At 43.4% G+C, this 19550-nt stretch overlaps 1 protein-coding gene across 1 annotated transcript in view; it reads left to right on the top strand.

The window, feature by feature from the left end:
* Positions 1 to 9088, top strand: part of LOC139419138 (multiple PDZ domain protein-like) — a 107872-nt gene extending 98784 nt beyond the window's left edge. Inside the window, 3 exon segments of the mRNA XM_071169100.1 lie at positions 1092 to 1195; positions 2370 to 2493; positions 8586 to 9088. Coding sequence (XP_071025201.1) covers positions 1092 to 1195; positions 2370 to 2493; positions 8586 to 8732 — 375 coding nt within the window. The 3' untranslated portion in view covers positions 8733 to 9088.
* Positions 9089 to 19550: the final 10462 nt, after the last annotated feature.

The raw sequence follows: 19550 nt of genomic DNA, 5'->3' as shown, positions 1-19550 counted from the left end.
CTCCAGTCTCTGCACTGTGGTTGTCCACTGCTCCAGTCTCTACACTGTGGTTGTCCACTGCTCACCAGTCTCTGCACTGTGGTTGTCTACTGCTCCAGTCTCTGCACTGTGGTTGTCCACTACTCCAGTCTCTACACTGTGGTTGTCCACTGCTCACCAGTCTCTGCACTGTGGTTGTCTACTGCTCCAGTCTCTGCACTGTGGTTGTCCACTGCTCACCAGTCTCTACACTGTGGTTGTCCACTACACCAGTCTCTACACTGTGGTTGTCTACTGCTCCAGTCTCTGCACTGCGGTTGTCCACTACACCAGTCTCTGCACTGTGGTTGTCCACTACTCCAGTCTCTGCACTGTGGTTGTCCACTACACCAGTCTCTACACTGTGGTTGTCTACTGTTCCAGTCTCTGCACTGTGGTTGTCTACTGCTCACCAGTCTCTGCACTGTGGTTGTCCACTACTCCAGTCTCTACACTGTGGTTGTCCACTACTCCAGTCTCTGCACTGTGGTTGTCCACTACTCCAGTCTCTACACTGTGGTTGTCTACTGCTCCAGTCTCTACACTGTGGTTGTCCACTACACCAGTCTCTACACTGTGGTTGTCTACTGCTCACCAGTCTCTACACTGTGGTTGTCCACTGCTCCAGTCTCTACACTGTGGTTGTCCACTGCTCCAGTCTCTACACTGTGGTTGTCCACTACACCAGTCTCTACACTGTGGTTGTCCACTGCTCCAGTCTCTACACTGTGGTTGTCTACTGCTCCAGTCTCTGCACTGTGGTTGTCCACTACACCAGTCTCTACACTGTGGTTGTCTACTGTTCCAGTCTCTGCACTGTGGTTGTCTACTGTTCCAGTCTCTACACTGTGGTTGTCCAGTGCTCCAGTCTCTCTCCAACCTAATGTCTATATGTGTGTTTCAGGGGGGTTGGGTATGTTGTTATATGTAATATGTAATATATATGTCTGTACAGTATGTTGTTATATGTGTGTTTCAGGGGGGTTGGGTATGGTGGTAGAGTATGTTGTTATATGGGGTACAGCAGAAGACACCGTTTCAATATGGATTAATAACGTCTCGTTGTTCTTCAGGTGCTGACTACAGGGTCGGTGGATGAGGACTGTGGAGGAGGACATGGTCAGGGTGATGTAGGGCTCCCCTCCACAGGATCAGCTACCCTACACAACAACATGAGGTAGGACTCTGCTGCTATCGCATGTTATAAAGAGGGAGAAGGTAGAGGAGGCTGAGGACAGGGAGAGGGAGAGGGGGAGGAGGCTGAGGACAGGGAGAGGGAGAGTCGGTAGAGGAAGCTGAGGACAGGAAGAGGGAGAGTCGGTAGAGGATCCTGAGGACAGGGAGAGGGAGAGGGAGAGTAGGTAGAGGAGGCTGAGGACAGGGAGAGATAGAGGAGGCTGAGGACAGGGACAGGGACAGGGAGAGGAGGATGTAGGTAGAGGAGGCTGAGGACAGGGAGAGGAAGAGGGGGAGGAGGCTGAGGACAGGGAGAGGGAGATGTAGGTAGAGGAGGCTGAGGACAGGGAGAGATAGAGGAGGCTGAGGCCAGGGACAGGGAGAGGAGGATGTAGGTAGAGGAGGCTGAGGACAGGGAGAGGGAGAGTAGGTAGAGGAGGCTGAGGACAGGAAGAGGGAGAGTAGGTAGAGGAGGCTGAGGACAGGGAGAGGGAGAGTAGGTAGAGGAGGCTGAGGACAGGTCCAGGGCCAGGGGGATGTAGGTAGAGGAGGCTGAGGACAGGGTCAGGGCCAGGGGGATGTAGGTAGAGGAGGCTGAGGACAGGGCCGGGGAGAGTAGGTAGAGGAGGCTGAGGACAGGGTCAGGGAGAGGAGGCTGAGGACAGGGAGAGGGGGATGTAGATAGAGGAGGCTGAGGACAGGGTCAGGGAGAGGAGGCTGAGGACAGGGAGAGGGGGATGTAGGTAGAGGAGGCTGAGGACAGGGTCAGGGCCAGGGGGATGTAGGTAGAGGAGGCTGAGGACAGGGCCAGGGAGAGTAGGTAGAGGAGGCTGAGGACAGGGTCAGGGAGAGGAGGCTGAGGACAGGGAGAGGGGGATGTAGGTATCCTCTCCACAGGATCAACTACCCTTCACAACAACATGAGGTGGTTATGTACTGCTGTTTATAAATGTTTAGCTCCATAACACATTGATTCTCAACTATTTTGTCCCTCGGGGCCACCGTACAGCAATATTTTAACACTTATTTAATCAATGCTGTTATAAAAAATGGTCACATGGCAGACAGTTTGTTTAACACTTTTCACAAATGCAAAAATGTTTGGAATGACATCATTTCAGATAGAGAACCGCACATCTGACATGTTGTTGTTGTTGTTGTTATATCTCCCACAGTCCCCAGTTTTATAGAACCATCAGTCTGGACAGAGGAGCTCTGGGTCTAGGCTTCAGTATAGTAGGAGGGTTCAGCAGTCCCCACGGAGACCTGCCCATCTACGTCAAAACTGTCTTCGGAAAGGTAACTGTCGATTTCATGTATAAAGGTAACACAGGCCTCTATTTCATTTAGAAAGGGAACACAGGCCTCTATTTAATTTAGAAAGGTAACACAGGCCTCTATTTCATTTAGAAAGGTAACTGTCGATTTCATTTAGAAAGGTAACTGTCGATTTCATTTAGAAAGGTAACACAGGCCTCTATTTCATTCATAAAGGTAACACAGGCCTCTATTTCATTTAGAAAGGTAACTGTCTATTTCATTTAGAAAGGGAACACAGGTCTCTATTTCATTTAGAAAGGTAACACAGGCCTCTATTTCATTTAGAAAGGTAACACAGGCCTCTATTTCATTTAGAAAGGTAACACAGGCCTCTATTTCATTTAGAAAGGTAACACAGGCCTCTATTTCATTTAGAAAGATAACTGTCTATTTCATTTAGAAAGGTAACACAGGCCTCTATTTCATTTAGAAAGGTAACTGTCTATTTCATTTAGAAAGGGAACACAGGCCTCTCTTTCATTTAGAAAGGTAACACAGGCCTCTATTTCATTTTAGGAAGATAACTGTCTATTTCATTTAGAAAGGTAAGACAGGCCTCTATTTCATTTAGAAAGGTAAGACAGGCCTCTATTTCATTTAGAAAGGTAACTGTCTATTTCATTTAGAAAGGTAACTGTCGATTTCATTTAGAAAGGTAACACAGGCCTCTATTTCATTTAGAAAGGTAACTGTCTATTTCATTTAGAAAGGTAACTGTCGATTTCATTTAGAAAGGTAACACAGGCCTCTATTTCATTTAGAAAGGTAACACAGGCCTCTATTTCATTTAGAAAGCTAACACAGGCCTCTATTTCATTTAGAAAGGGAACACAGGCCTCTATTTCATTTAGAACGGTAACACAGGCCTCTATTTCATTTATAAAGGTAACACAGGCCTCTATTTCATTTAGAAAGGTAACACAGGCCTCTATTTAATTTAGAAAGGTAACACAGGCCTCTATTTCATTTATAAAGGTAACACAGGCCTCTATTTCATTTAGAAAGGTAACACAGGCCTCTATTTCATTTAGAAAGGGAACTGTCTATTTCATTTAGAAAGGTAACTGTCGATTTCATTTAGAAAGGTAACTGTCGATTTCATTTAGAAAGGTAACACAGGCCTCTATTTCATTCATAAAGGTAACACAGGCCTCTATTTCATTTAGAAAGGTAACTGTCTATTTCATTTAGAAAGGGAACACAGGTCTCTATTTCATTTAGAAAGGTAACACAGGCCTCTATTTCATTTAGAAAGGTAACACAGGCCTCTATTTCATTTAGAAAGGTAACACAGGCCTCTATTTCATTTAGAAAGATAACTGTCTATTTCATTTAGAAAGGTAACACAGGCCTCTATTTCATTTAGAAAGGTAACTGTCTATTTCATTTAGAAAGGGAACACAGGCCTCTATTTCATTTTAGGAAGATAACTGTCTATTTCATTTAGAAAGGTAAGACAGGCCTCTATTTCATTTAGAAAGGTAAGACAGGCCTCTATTTCATTTAGAAAGGTAACTGTCGATTTCATTTAGAAAGGTAACACAGGCCTCTATTTCATTTAGAAAGGTAACACAGGCCTCTATTTCATTTAGAAAGCTAACACAGGCCTCTATTTCATTTAGAAAGGGAACACAGGCCTCTATTTCATTTAGAACGGTAACACAGGCCTCTATTTCATTTATAAAGGTAACACAGGCCTCTATTTCATTTAGAAAGGTAACACAGGCCTCTATTTCATTTAGAAAGGTAACACAGGCCTCTATTTCATTTATAAAGGTAACACAGGCCTCTATTTCATTTAGAAAGGTAACACAGGCCTCTAAGGTAACACATTATTTTAGTCCTCAATGTCAATTCAATATACCTATCATTCTACTGTAAATTCCTTGTTTCTTACAACAACCAGTAGAAACTCAACAACCAGTAGAAACTCAACAACCAGTAGAAACTCGACAACCAGTAGAAACTCAACAACCAGTAGAAACTCAACAACCAGTAGAAACTCAACAACCAGTAGAAACGCAACAACCAGTAGAAACTCAACAACCAGTAGAAACTCAACAACCAGTAGAAACGCAACAACCAGTAGAAACTCAACAACCAGTAGAAACGCAACAACCAGTAGAAACTCAACAACCAGTAGAAACTCAACAACCAGTAGAAACTCAACAACCAGTAGAAACGCAACAACCAGTAGAAACTCAACAACCAGTAGAAACTCAACAACCAGTAGAAACGCAACAACCAGTAGAAACGCAACAACCAGTAGAAACTCAACAACCAGTAGAAAGTCAACAACCAGTAGAAACTCAACAACCAGTAGAAACGCAACAACCAGTAGAAACTCAACAACCAGTAGAAACTCAACAACCAGTAGAAACTCAACAACCAATAGAAACTCAACAACCAGTAGAAACTCAACAACCAGTAGAAACTCAACAACCAGTAGAAACTCAACAACCAGTAGAAACTCAACAACCAGTAGAAACTCAAACAACCAGTAGAAACGCAACAACCAGTAGAAACTCAACAACCAGTAGAAAGTCAACAACCAGTAGAAACTCAACAACCAGTAGAAACGCAACAACCAGTAGAAACTCAACAACCAGTAGAAACTCAACAACCAGTAGAAACTCAACAACCAGTAGAAACTCAACAACCAGTAGAAACGCAACAACCAGTAGAAACTAAACAACCAGTAGAAACGCAACAACCAGTAGAAACTCAACAACCAGTAGAAACTCAACAACAAGTAGAAACTCAACAACCTGTAGAAACTCAACAACCAGTAGAAACTCAACAACCAGTAGAAACGCAACAACCAGTAGAAACTCAACAACCAGTAGAAACTCAACAACCAGTAGAAACGCAACAACCAGTAGAAACTCAACAACCAGTAGAAACTCAACAACCAGTAGAAACTCAACAACCAGTAGAAACTCAAACAACCAGTAGAAACGCAACAACCAGTAGAAACTCAACATCCAGTAGAAACGCAACAACCAGTAGAAACTCAACAACCAGTAGAAACTCAACAACCAGTAGAAACTCAACAACCAGTAGAAACGCAACAACCAGTAGAAACTCAACAACCAGTAGAAACTCAACAACCAGTAGAAACGCAACAACCAGTAGAAACTCAACAACCAGTAGAAACGCAACAACCAGTAGAAACTCAACAACCAGTAGAAACTCAACAACCAGTAGAAACTCAACAACCAGTAGAAACTCAACAACCAGTAGAAACGCAACAACCAGTAGAAACGCAACAACCAGTAGAAACTCAACAACCAGTAGAAACGCAACAACCAGTAGAAAGTCAACAACCAGTAGAAAGTCAACAACCAGTAGAAACTCAACAACCAGTAGAAACTCAACAACCAGTAGAAACTCAACAACCAGTAGAAACGCAACAACCAGTAGAAACTCAACAACCAGTAGAAACGCAACAACCAGTAGAAACGCAACAACCAGTAGAAACGCAACAACCAGTAGAAACTCAACAACCAGTAGAAACTCAACAACCAGTAGAAACTCAACAACCAGTAGAAATGCAACAACCAGTAGAAACGCAACAACCAGTAGAAACTCAACAACCAGTAGAAAGTCAACAACCAGTAGAAACTCAACAACCAGTAGAAACTCAACAACCAGTAGAAACTCAACAACCAGTAGAAACTCAACAACCAGTAGAAACTCAACAACCAGTAGAAACTCAACAACCAGTAGAAACTCAACAACCAGTAGAAACTCAAACAACCAGTAGAAACGCAACAACCAGTAGAAACTCAAAAACCAGTAGAAACGCAACAACCAGTAGAAACTCAACAACCAGTAGAAACTCAACAACCAGTAGAAACTCAACAACCAGTAGAAACGCAACAACCAGTAGAAACTCAACAACCAGTAGAAACTCAACAACCAGTAGAAACTCAACAACCAGTAGAAACTCAACAACCAGTAGAAACGCAACAACCAGTAGAAACTCAACAACCAGTAGAAACTCAACAACCAGTAGAAACTCAACAACCAGTAGAAACTCAAACAACCAGTAGAAACGCAACAACCAGTAGAAACTCAACAACCAGTAGAAACGCAACAACCAGTAGAAACTCAACAACCAGTAGAAACTCAACAACCAGTAGAAACTCAACAACCAGTAGAAACTCAACAACCAGTAGAAACGCAACAACCAGTAGAAACTCAACAACCTTTAGAAACTCAACAACCAGTAGAAACGCAACAACCAGTAGAAACTCAACAACCAGTAGAAACGCAACAACCAGTAGAAACTCAACAACCAGTAGAAACTCAACAAGCAGTAGAAACTCAACAACCAGTAGAAACTCAACAACCAGTAGAAACGCAACAACCAGTAGAAACGCAACAACCAGTAGAAACTCAACAACCAGTAGAAACGCAACAACCAGTAGAAACTCAACAACCAGTAGAAAGTCAACAACCAGTAGAAACTCAACAACCAGTAGAAACGCAACAACCAGTAGAAACTCAACAACCAGTAGAAACTCAACAACCAGTAGAAACGCAACAACCAGTAGAAACTCAACAACCAGTAGAAACTCAACAACCAGTAGAAACTCAACAACCAGTAGAAACTCAACAACCAGTAGAAACTCAAACAACCAGTAGAAACGCAACAACCAGTAGAAACTCAACAACCAGTAGAAACGCAACAACCAGTAGAAACTCAACAACCAGTAGAAACTCAACAACCAGTAGAAACTCAACAACCAGTAGAAACTCAACAACCAGTAGAAACGCAACAACCAGTAGAAACTCAACAACCAGTAGAAACTCAACAACCAGTAGAAACGCAACAACCAGTAGAAACTCAACAACCAGTAGAAACGCAACAACCAGTAGAAACTCAACAACCAGTAGAAACTCAACAACCAGTAGAAACTCAACAACCAGTAGAAACGCAACAACCAGTAGAAACGCAACAACCAGTAGAAACTCAACAACCAGTAGAAACGCAACAACCAGTAGAAACTCAAACAACCAGTAGAAAGTCAACAACCAGTAGAAACTCAACAACCAGTAGAAACGCAACAACCAGTAGAAACTCAACAACCAGTAGAAACTCAACAACCAGTAGAAAGTCAACAACCAGTAGAAACGCAACAACCAGTAGAAACTCAACAACCAGTAGAAACTCAACAACCAGTAGAAACTCAACAACCAGTAGAAACTCAACAACCAGTAGAAACTCAAACAACCAGTAGAAACGCAACAACCAGTAGAAACTCAACAACCAGTAGAAAGTCAAACAATGCAGCTGTGTTTGATGCCGTGTCTCTCCCTCTGCATCTGTCTCTCCCTCTGCATCTGTCTCTCCCTCTGCATCTGTCTCTCCCTCTGCATCTGTCTCTCCCTCTGCATCTGTCTCTCCCTCTGCATCTGTCTCTCCCTCTGCATCTGTCTCTCCCTCTGCATCTGTCTCTCCCTCTGCATCTGTCTCTCCCTCTGCATCTGTCGCTCCCTCTGCATCTGTCTCTCCCTCTGCATCTGTCTCTCCCTCTGCATCTGTCTCTCCCTCTGCATCTGTCGCTCCCTCTGCATCTGTCTCTCCCTCTGCATCTGTCGCTCCCTCTGCATCTGTCTCTCCCTCTGCATCTGTCTCTCCCTCTGCATCTGTCGCTCCCTCTGCATCTGTCGCTCCCTCTGCATCTGTCGCTCCCTCTGCATCTTTCTCTCCCTCTGCATCTGTCTCTCCCTCTGCATCTGTCTCTCCCTCTGCATCTGTCTCTCCCTCTGCATCTGTCTCTCCCTCTGCATCTGTCTCTCCCTCTGCATCTGTCGCTCCCTCTGCATCTGTCTCTCCCTCTGCATCTGTCGCTCCCTCTTCCTCTGTCTCTCCCTCTGCCTCTGTCGCTCCCTCTGCATCTGTCTCTCCCTCTGCATCTGTCTCTCCCTCTGCATCTGCATCTGTCTCTCCCTCTGCATCTGTCTCTCCCTCTGCATCTGTCTCTCCCTCTGCATCTGTCTCTCCCTCTGCATCTGTCTCTCCCTCTGCATCTGTCTCTCCCTCTGCATCTGTCTCTCTCCAGGGAGCAGCGATTGAGGACGGCCGGCTGCAGCGCGGGGATCAGATCCTCGCCGTGAACGGTCACAGTCTGGAGGGGGTCACCCACGCCGGCGCCGTCGCCATACTGAAGAGGACCAAGGGAACTGTAGTCCTCACCGTACTCTCCTGAGTGTCAGTCCTCACACAACCGTCTGTCGCCCTTTGATGATGTCATTAGCAGACTACATCAGGGTTGTGTTCATCAGGAAACAGACAAAACAGGGAGGGACTGTCTGAACTTTTTTTTCAATAAGAAACATTCATTTATGTGTTCTGTTGCAAAACGTTTTGCTACGGTGTGCGCGCTAATGAACACGACCCTGTTTATCTCTAGAAGGAGGTGAAGATTCTCACAGAAGAATGTCTTCTATATGTCCTCCTAGATGTAACTGGTTCTCATTGTAACAAAACTATGAACCCTGTAATGCATGTCTATGTGTCTGTGTACATCAATGTGGACCTCATCATACCAGACTACTGACTACTCACATCACTGTGTCCTTCTAAATGGACCTCATCATAGCAGACTACTGACATCACTGTCTCCTTCAAAATGGACCTCATCATAGCAGACAACTGACTACTCACATCACTGTCTCCTTCTAAATGGACCTCATCATAGCAGACTACTCACATCACTGTGTCTCCTTCTAAATGGACCTCATCATACCAGACTACTGACTACTCACATCACTGTCTCCTTCTAAATGGACCTCATCATACCAGACTACTCACATCACTGTGTCTCCTTCTAAATGCACCTCATCATACCAGACTACTGACTACTCACATCACTGTGTCTCCTTCAAAATGTACCTCATCATACCAGACTACTGACGACTCACATCACTGTGTCTCCTTCTAAATGCACCTCATCATACCAGACTACTGACTACTCACATCACTGTCCCCTTCAATATGTACCTCATCATACCAGACTACTGACTACTCACATCACTGTCCCCTTCAATATGTACCTCATCATACCATACTACTGACTACTCACATCACTGTGTCTCCTTCAATATGCATCTCATCATACCAGACTACTGACGACTCACATCACTAACTAACACACTCTAATGACGCAAGAACAAATGTGGCAATAGATGCCAAGACTCTTCTCCAATCTTTTATATTGGCGTTTAGGTGTAGAATTTACATTCTAATTAAGAATTCAAAAGATAATTCATTTCTCTCTCTTTCTCTCTGTTTGTTAGTTGCTACCTGAACTACATGAATAGGATACGGTTTATTTCTTATTTCATTACGTAACTTCATACTTCGATCATGTTCATGAATGTTATTAATGTGACTGTTGTTTTAACCATTTATTTATTCTGTTTTATATGTTGCCTGTAGGAAGGTCTACTAACCTGTACTTTTGTTTTATTATTTTAATATGAATGTCATTTAGAAAGAAACTATTACAGTTTTACGAGATGAATTTTCTACAGTATAGATAGAATATTGGTATTTTAAGCTCTTCGGCTGCTAATACTGAATACTTAATGTTTTGTAGTTTTCTGATATACTGCCAGCTTACTATAGCTACAGCTATTACTAATGCTATATACAGGCTGGATGACAAGGTGCCGCGTGCATCGATGAGGCAGAAGGTCACGTGGTGTTATGATTCTGAACGGTCCGATACCCTAGCAACAATGACAACAAGCCGCCACGTGGGGAATCGTAGGTGGCTCGTTTCAGCTCGTTCTATCTTGTTGTTGATACCATGTTTTGTTTTGAGGTGTTTTGACTCATTTCACGTTTGTGCTAATATAGTAAAACATCATCTAGCTAGCTAACCAACAACTGTAAGGATGTTTTTTGTGACAACAATTGCTCATTGTGTAAATGTATTTATGTTTTCAATAAAAATATATAGTTTACAACACGCCAAGGCAACTTAGTCCGTTTTGCCCCATAGTTGTGCACGCGTCGGTTTTGTTGCTAAACAACCAACTCGTCTACGTGAATAGATCAGTACAACCAAAGAATCGACGAATCAACCAAAGAATCGACGAATCAACCAATCAATGATGAATCAACCAAAGAATCGACGAATCAACCAACCAATGATGGGCGCTGGTCTGTTTTGCATCGGTATAGAATAGATGACAACGACTTGTCAGTATCTAATTTCTGCAATGCAATAGTTATTTACTTTATTGATCTATTCATTGTGTTTTATATATTCTCTGTAGGAACCTGTTTGCCAATAGTTTTTCAGTTCTTCCCTGCTAGAACCTAAAAGGTTATTTTAGGTTCTAGAACCTTTCAGTGGAGTGTTTGTATAGGAGAAGGTGATACCTGTATTCCGTATGTTACTCCATATGTCATCTGTAGACAAGTCAGTTCTTCCCTGCTAGAACCTTTTAGGTTCTAGAACCTTTCAGAGGAGTGTTTGTATAGGAGAAGGTGATACCTGTATTCCGTATGTTACTCCATATGTCATCTGTAGACAAGTCAGTTCGTCAAATTTGTGCCCCGCTAAGAGCTGCCTCGGTCAACTGGAAGTGCTGTTACTGTGAAGTGGAAACGTCTAGGAGCAACAACGGCTCAGCCGCGAAGTGGCAGGCTGCACAAAACATTCCGGCGTTGCTTTGGCTGTATGCTTGGGGTGATTGTCCAGTTGGGACGTAAAATCCCCCCCCCCCCAGTCTAAGATCATTTGAAACTCTGAAGCAGGTTCTCATCAAGGATTTGCCTGTATTTGGCTCCATTCGTTGTTCCCTCTATCCTTACCAGTCCCTGCCGCTGAACAGCATCCCCATAACATGATGCTGCCGCCACCACCATGCTTCACGGTGGGGATGGTGTTTTAAGGGTGATGAGCCGTGCCTGGTTTTCTGCGGACATAGCGCTTTGCATTTCAGGCCAACGATTAACATGTTTGTCTCATTAGAACACAGAATATTTTGCCTTATTCTCTCAGTCTTTCATGTGTCTTCATGCCAACTTCAGGCGTGCTGTCATGTGCCTTCTCAGGAGTGGCTTCCATCTGGCCATTCTCCCATGAAGCCCAGATTGGTGAAGTGCTGTAGAGACTGTTGTCCTTCTGGCAGGTTCTCCCATCTCACCCAAGGAACTCTGTATTTCTGTCAGAATGGTCATTGAGTTCTTGGTCACCTCCCTGACCGAGGTCCTTCTTGCCCCGTTGCTTAGTCTAGTAGCACAGTCAGCTCTAGGCAGAGTCTGGGTAGTTCCATATTTTTTTTGTTCAATATCCCAATGATGGGAGACCACTGTGCTCTTGGAAATGTTCAACACTTTAGCAATGGTTTTATACCCTTCCCCAGATACATGCCTCATCAAAATTCTATCTCAGATATCTATGGACAGTTCCTTGGATTTCATGGTATAGTTTCTGACATGCACTGTCAACTGTGGAACCTTATATAGACAGGTGTGTTTCTTTTCTAAATCAAGTCCAATCAAATTGAATTGGCCACAGGTGGACTCCAATCAAATTGAATTGGCCACAGGTGGACTCCAATCAAATTGTAGTGACATGTCAAGGATGATGAAAGGAAACAGGAAGTAGCTGAGCTCCGTTTGGGAGCGTCAAAACAAAAGGGGTGTGACTACTTATGTAAATTAGATATTTCTGAATTTCACGTTCAATACATTTGCAATCATTTCTAAAAACATGTTTTCCTTTTGTTATTATGCGGTATTGTGTGTAGATGGGTGAGATATTTTTTTTACAAATGTAATCCATTTTGAATTCAGGCTCTAACACAACAAAAATGTGGAATAAATTAAGAGGTATGAATACTCTCTGAAGGCTCTGTATCTCACAGCAGACTGGAGCTATCAGCTCACTGCACATCCCATAATGTGTGAATGAATGGGATGGGCTGGTTAACTACGGTCCTGATGGTTGAATCCTTGATGTAGGGAATAGGGTTTCATTTTCAACCCATAATGTGTGAATGAATGGGATAGCCTGGTTAACTAGGGTCCTGATGGTTGATGTAGGGAATAGGGTTTCATTTGGAACACAACCCATAATGTGTGAATGAATGGGATGGGCTGGTTAACTACGGTCCTGATGGTTGATGTAGGGAATAGGGTTTCATTTGGAACACATCCCATAATGTGTGAATGAATGGGATGGGCTGGTTAACTACGGTCCTGATGGTTGATGTAGGGAATAGGGTTTCATTTTCAACCCATAATGTGTGAATGAATGGGATGGGCTGGTTAACTACGGCCCTGATGGTTGATGTAGGGAATAGGGTTTCATTTGGGACACATCCCATAATGTGTGAATGAATGGGATGGGCTGGTTAACTACGGTCCTGATGGTTGATGTAGGGAATAGGGTTTCATTTTCAACCCATAATGTGTGAATGAATGGGATGGGCTGGTTAACTAGGGTCCTGATGGTTGATGTAGGGAATAGGGTTTCATTTTCAACCCATAATGTGTGAATGAATGGGATAGCCTGGTTAACTACAGTCCTGATGGTTGATGTAGGGAATAGGGTTTCATTTTCAACCCATAATGTGTGAATGAATGGGATGGGCTGGTTAACTACGGTCCTGATGGTTGATGTAGGGAATAGGGTTTCATTTGGGACACATCCCATAATGTGTGAATGAATGGGATGGGCTGGTTAACTACGGTCCTGATGGTGGAATCCTTTCTGAGGGAGCTGTATGTAGGGAATGGGGTTTCATTGGGACACAGCCCATAATGTGTGAATGGATGGGATGGGCTAGTTAACTAGGGACTGCATTACCAATTAAACACACTGCTCACAGAAAACATGTTCACAGGACAGTAGGAACAGTAGGAACACTAAACTACAGGTTATGTACAGTAGGAACACTCTAAACTACAGGAGGTTATATACAGTAGGAACACTAAACTACAGGAGGTTATGTACAGTAGGAACACTAAACTACAGGAGGTTATGTACAGTAGGAACATACTAAACTACAGGAGGTTACATACAGTATGAACACTAAACTACAGCAGGTTATGTACAGTAGGAACACTAAACCACAGGAGGTTGGTGTACAGTAGGAACACTCTAAACCACAGGAGGTTGGTGTACAGTAGGAACACTAAACTACAGGAGGTTACATACAGTAGGATCACTAAACTACAGGAGGGTAGTACAGTAGGAACACTCTAAACTACAGGAGGTTATGTACAGTAGGAACACTAAACTACAGGAGGTTATGTACAGTAGGAACATACTAAACTACAGGAGGTTATGTACAGTAGGAACATACCAAACTACAGGAGGTTATGTACAGTAGGAACATACTAAACTACAGGAGGTTATGTACAGTAGGAACACTAAACTACAGGAGGTTACATACAGTAGGAACACTCTAAACCACAGGAGGTTATGTACAGTAGGAACACTAAATTACAGGAGGCTATGTACAGTAGGAACACTCTAAACCACAGGAGGTTATGTACAGTAGGAACACTAAACTACAGGAGGTTATGTACAGTAGGACCACTCTAAACCACAGGAGGTTATGTACAGTAGGAACACTCTAAACCACAGGAGGTTGGTGTACAGTAGGAACACTCTAAACCACAGGAGGTTGGTGTACAGTAGGAACACTCTAAACCACAGGAGGTTATGTACAGTAGGAACACTAAACTACAGGAGGTTACATACAGTAGGAACACTAAACCACAGGAGGTTGGTGTACAGTAGGAACACTCTAAACCACAGGAGGTTATGTACAGTAGGAACACTAAACTACAGGATGTTATGTACAGTAGGACCACTCTAAACCACAGGAGGTTATGTACAGTAGGAACAATCTAAACCACAGGAGGTTGGTGTACAGTAGGAACACTCTAAACCACAGGAGGTTGGTGTACAGTAGGAACACTCTAAACCACAGGAGGTTATGTACAGTAGGAAAACTAAACTACAGGAGGTTATGTACAGTAGGAACACTAAACTACAGGAGGTTGGTGTACAGTAGGAACACTCTAAACCACAGGAGGTTATGTACAGTAGGAAAACTAAACTACAGCAGGTTATGTACAGTAGGAACACTAAACCACAGGAGGTTGGTGTACAGTAGGAACACTCTGAACCACAGGAGGTTGGTGTACAGTAGGAACACTAAACTACAGGAGGTTACATACAGTAGGATCACTAAACTACAGAAGGGTAGTACAGTAGGAACACTCTAAACTACAGGAGGTTATGTACAGTAGGAACACTAAACTACAGGAGGTTATGTACAGTAGGAACATACTAAACTACAGGAGGTTATGTACAGTAGGAACATACTAAACTACAGGAGGTTATGTACAGTAGGAACATACTAAACTACAGGAGGTTATGTACAGTAGGAACATACTAAACTACAGGAGGTTATGTACAGTAGGAACACTCTAAACCACAGGAGGTTATGTACAGTAGGAACACTAAACTACAGGAGGTTACATACAGTAGGAACACTCTAAACCACAGGAGGTTATGTACAGTAGGAACACTAAACTACAGGAGGCTATGTACAGTAGGAACACTCTAAACCACAGGAGGTTATGTACAGTAGGAACACTAAACTACAGGAGGTTATGTACAGTAGGACCACTCTAAACCACAGGAGGTTATGTACAGTAGGAACACTCTAAACCACAGGAGGTTGGTGTACAGTAGGAACACTCTAAACCACAGGAGGTTGGTGTACAGTAGGAACACTCTAAACCACAGGAGGTTATGTACAGTAGGAACACTAAACTCCAGGAGGTTACATACAGTAGGAACACTAAACCACAGGAGGTTGGTGTACAGTAGGAACACTCTAAACCACAGGAGGTTATGTACAGTAGGAACACTAAACTACAGGATGTTATGTACAGTAGGACCACTCTAAACCACATGAGGTTATGTACAGTAGGATCACTCTAAACCACAGGAGGTTGGTGTACAGTAGGAACACTAAACCACATGAGGTTATGTACAGTAGGAACACTCTAAACCACAGGAGGTTATGTACAGTAGGAACACTAAACCACATGAGGTTATGTACAGTAGGAACACTCTAAACCACAGGAGGTTGGTGTACAGTAGGAACACTCTAAACCACAGGAGGTTGGTGTACAGTAGGAACACTAAACTACAGGAGGCTATGTACAGTAGGAACACTCTAAACCACAGGAGGTTATGTACAGTAGCAACACTAAACTACAGGAGGTTATGTACAGTAGGAACACTAAACCACAGGAGGTTATGTACAGTAGGAACACTCTAAACCACAGGGGGTTGGTGTACAATAGGAACACTCTAAACCACAGGAGGTTGGTGTACAGTAGGAACACTCTAAACCACAGGAGGTTATGTACAGTAGGAACACTAAACCACAGGAGGTTGGTGTACAGTAGGAACACTCTAAACCACAGGAGGTTATGTACAGTAGGAACACTAAACTACAGGAGGCTATGTACAGTAGGAACACTCTAAACCACAGGAGGTTATGTACAGTAGGAACACTCTAAACCACAGGAGGTTGGTGTACAGTAGGAACACTAAACTGCAGGAGGTTGGTGTACAGTAGGAACACTCTAAACTACAGGAGGTTATGTACAGTAGCAACACTAAACTACAGGAGGTTATGTACAGTAGGAACACTAAACCACAGGAGGTTATGTACAGTAGGAACACTCTAAGCCACAGGAGGTTATGTACAGTAGGAACACTAAACTACAGGAGGCTATGTACAGTAGGAACACTCTAAACCACAGGAGGTTATGTACAGTAGGAACACTCTAAACCACAGGAGGTTATGTACAGTAGGAACACTCTAAACCACAGGAGGTTGGTGTACAGTAGGAACACTAAACTACAGGAGGTTATGTACAGTAGGAACACTCTAAACCACAGGAGGTTATGTACAGTAGGAACACTAAACTACAGGAGGCTATGCACAGTAGGAACACTCTAAATCACAGGAGGTTATGTACAGTAGGAACACTAAACCACAGGAGGTTATGTACAGTAGGAACACTCTAAACCACAGGAGGTTGGTGTACAGTAGGAACACTCTAAACCACAGGAGGTTGGTGTACAGTAGGAACACTCTAAACCACAGGAGGTTGGTGTACAGCAGGAACACTCTAAACCACAGGAGGTTATGTACAGTAGGAACACTAAACTACAGGAGGTTATGTACAGTAGGAACACTAAACTACAGGAGGTTATGTACAGTAGGAACACTAAACCACAGGAGGTTGGTGTACAGTAGGAACACTCTAAACCACAGGAGGTTGGTGTACAGTAGGAACACTCTAAACCACAGGAAGTTGGTGTACAGCAGGAACACTCTAAACCACAGGAGGTTATGTACAGTAGGAACACTAAACTACAGGAGGCTATGCACAGTAGGAACACTCTAAATCACAGGAGGTTATGTACAGTAGGAACACTAAACCACAGGAGGTTATGTACAGTAGGAACACTCTAAACCACAGGAGGTTGGTGTACAGTAGGAACACTCTAAACCACAGGAGGTTGGTGTACAGTAGGAACACTCTAAACCACAGGAGATTATGTACAGTAGGAACACTAAACCACAGGAGGTTGGTGTACAGTAGGAACACTAAACTACAGGAGGTTATGTACAGTAGGAACACTCTAAACCACAGGAGGTTATGTACAGTAGCAACACTAAACTACAGGAGGTTATGTACAGTAGGAACACTAAACCACAGGAGGTTATGTACAGTAGGAACACTCTAAGCCACAGGAGGTTATGTACAGTAGGAACACTAAACTACAGGAGGTTATGTACAGTAGGAACACTAAACTACAGGAGGTTATGTACAGTAGGAACACTCTAAACCACAGGAGGTTATGTACAGTAGGACCACTCTAAACCACAGGAGGTTGGTGTACAGTAGGAACACTAAACTACAGGAGGTTATGTACAGTAGGAACATTCTAAACCACAGGAGGTTATGTACAGTAGGAACACTCTAAACCACAGGAGGTTGGTGTACAGTAGGAACACTCTAAACCACAGGAGGTTGGTGTACAGTAGGAACACTCTAAACCACAGGAGGTTATGTACAGTAGGAACACTAAACTACAGGAGGTTATGTACAGTAGGAACACTAAACTACAGGAGGTTATGTACAGTAGGAACACTAAACCACATGAGGTTATGTACAGTAGGAACACTCTAAACCACAGGAGGTTGGTGTACAGTAGGAACACTCTAAACCACAGGAGGTTGGTGTACAGTAGGAACACTAAACTACAGGAGGCTATGTACAGTAGGAACACTCTAAATCACAGGAGGTTATGTACAGTAGGAACACTAAACCACAGGAGGTTGGTGTACAGTAGGAACACTCTAAACCACAGGAGGTTGGTGTACAGTAGGAACACTCTAAACCACAGGAGGTTATGTACAGTAGGAACACTAAACCACGGGAGGTTGGTGTACAGTAGGAACACTCTAAACCACAGGAGGTTATGTACAGTAGGAACACTAAACTACAGGAGGCTATGTACAGTAGGAACACTCTAAACCACAGGAGGTTGGAGTACAGTAGGAACACTAAACTACAGGAGGTTATGTACAGTAGGAACACTCTAAACCACAGGAGGTTATGTACAGTAGGAACACTAAACTACAGGAGGTTATGTACAGTAGGAACACTAAACCACAGGAGGTTATGTACAGTAGGAACACTCTAAACCACAGGAGGTTGGTGTACAGTAGGAACACTCTAAACCACAGGAGGTTGGTGTACAGTAGGAACACTCTAAACCACAGGAGGTTGGTGTTACCTTAATTGGGGAGGACGGGTTCGTGGTAATGGCTGGGGCAGAATGGTGGAATGGTATCAAATCAATCAAACCCATTGGTTTCCATGGTTACCATGTGTTTGATATTACTCCGTTCCAGCCATTATGATGAGCAGTCCTCCCCTCAACAGCCTCCACTGCCATTGATCTAAACATCACATGGTTAAAGTTTGGGGGGGTGGAAGGCCTGAAATATTTAGCTTTTACAAAATGTTATGCAGTTTTTAAATGAAACAGAATACCTTGTTCTTGTTAAATATTTTAGAAATGTAAACCCCCTAAATCTTTAATGCCTTGAGGGAATTGAATGGTACAATACATTTCTCTCTCTCTCACTCACTCACTCTTTCTGTCCACATTTCCCCCCCTCTTTCTCTGTTTTCCCCCTCTCCCTCTCCCTCTCTGTCCACCTTTCTCCCCCCTCTCTCTGTTCTCCCCCCTCTTTCTCTGTTCTCCCCCATCTTTCTCGGTTCTCCCCCATCTTTCTCTGTTCTCCCCCCCTCTCCCACTCTCTTTCTCCCTCTGTCCAACTTTCTCCCCCCTCTTTCTCTGTTCTCCCCCCTCTTTCTCTGTTCTCCCCCATCTTTCTCTGTTCTCCCCCCTCTCCCACTCTCTTTCTCGCTCTGTCCAACTTTCTCCTCCTTCTAGCTTCCCCCGCTTTCTCTGTTCTCCCCCTCTCCCACCCTCTCCTTTAAAAGTTGATGGATTCGTCTAAAGGCCATATGTGGGTTACTAGAGGAGGAAAGGATGATGTGTTAACATGATCTCATTCTTCTCTCTCGTTAAGAAAGAGGGAGAAACCTGATCCAGGAGAATTGGATAGAGCCAGGTTCAAATTCCTCTCCCCCTCTGTTAAATTTATGAGGTCCCATGCCTAGGGTAGGACAGAGGTACTACCGGTAGACAAGACCATGTTATTCATGAAGTGAATCTATGTGAATCTAAATGTGTGTGTGTTTCTGTGTGTGTGTGTGTGTCATGCCTACAGATGACTGTGGAATGTCTCCCTCTAACGTTCTCCTCTGAAACCCTCTTGATACAGTGGTTGTCGTGGAAATTCTAATCAATAATGAGGAGAGACAAGGTCAATTTACCAATCAGGATCTTGACTTTATTCAAAACGTATTAATAACATTGATTGCA

This window comes from Oncorhynchus clarkii, chromosome 10 (assembly GCF_045791955.1).
Source record: "Oncorhynchus clarkii lewisi isolate Uvic-CL-2024 chromosome 10, UVic_Ocla_1.0, whole genome shotgun sequence".
In the NCBI taxonomy this organism is placed as follows: Eukaryota; Metazoa; Chordata; class Actinopteri; order Salmoniformes; family Salmonidae; genus Oncorhynchus; species Oncorhynchus clarkii.
The sequence above is the reverse complement of the archived record's forward strand: the minus strand, read 5'-3'. Positions and strand labels throughout refer to the sequence as shown.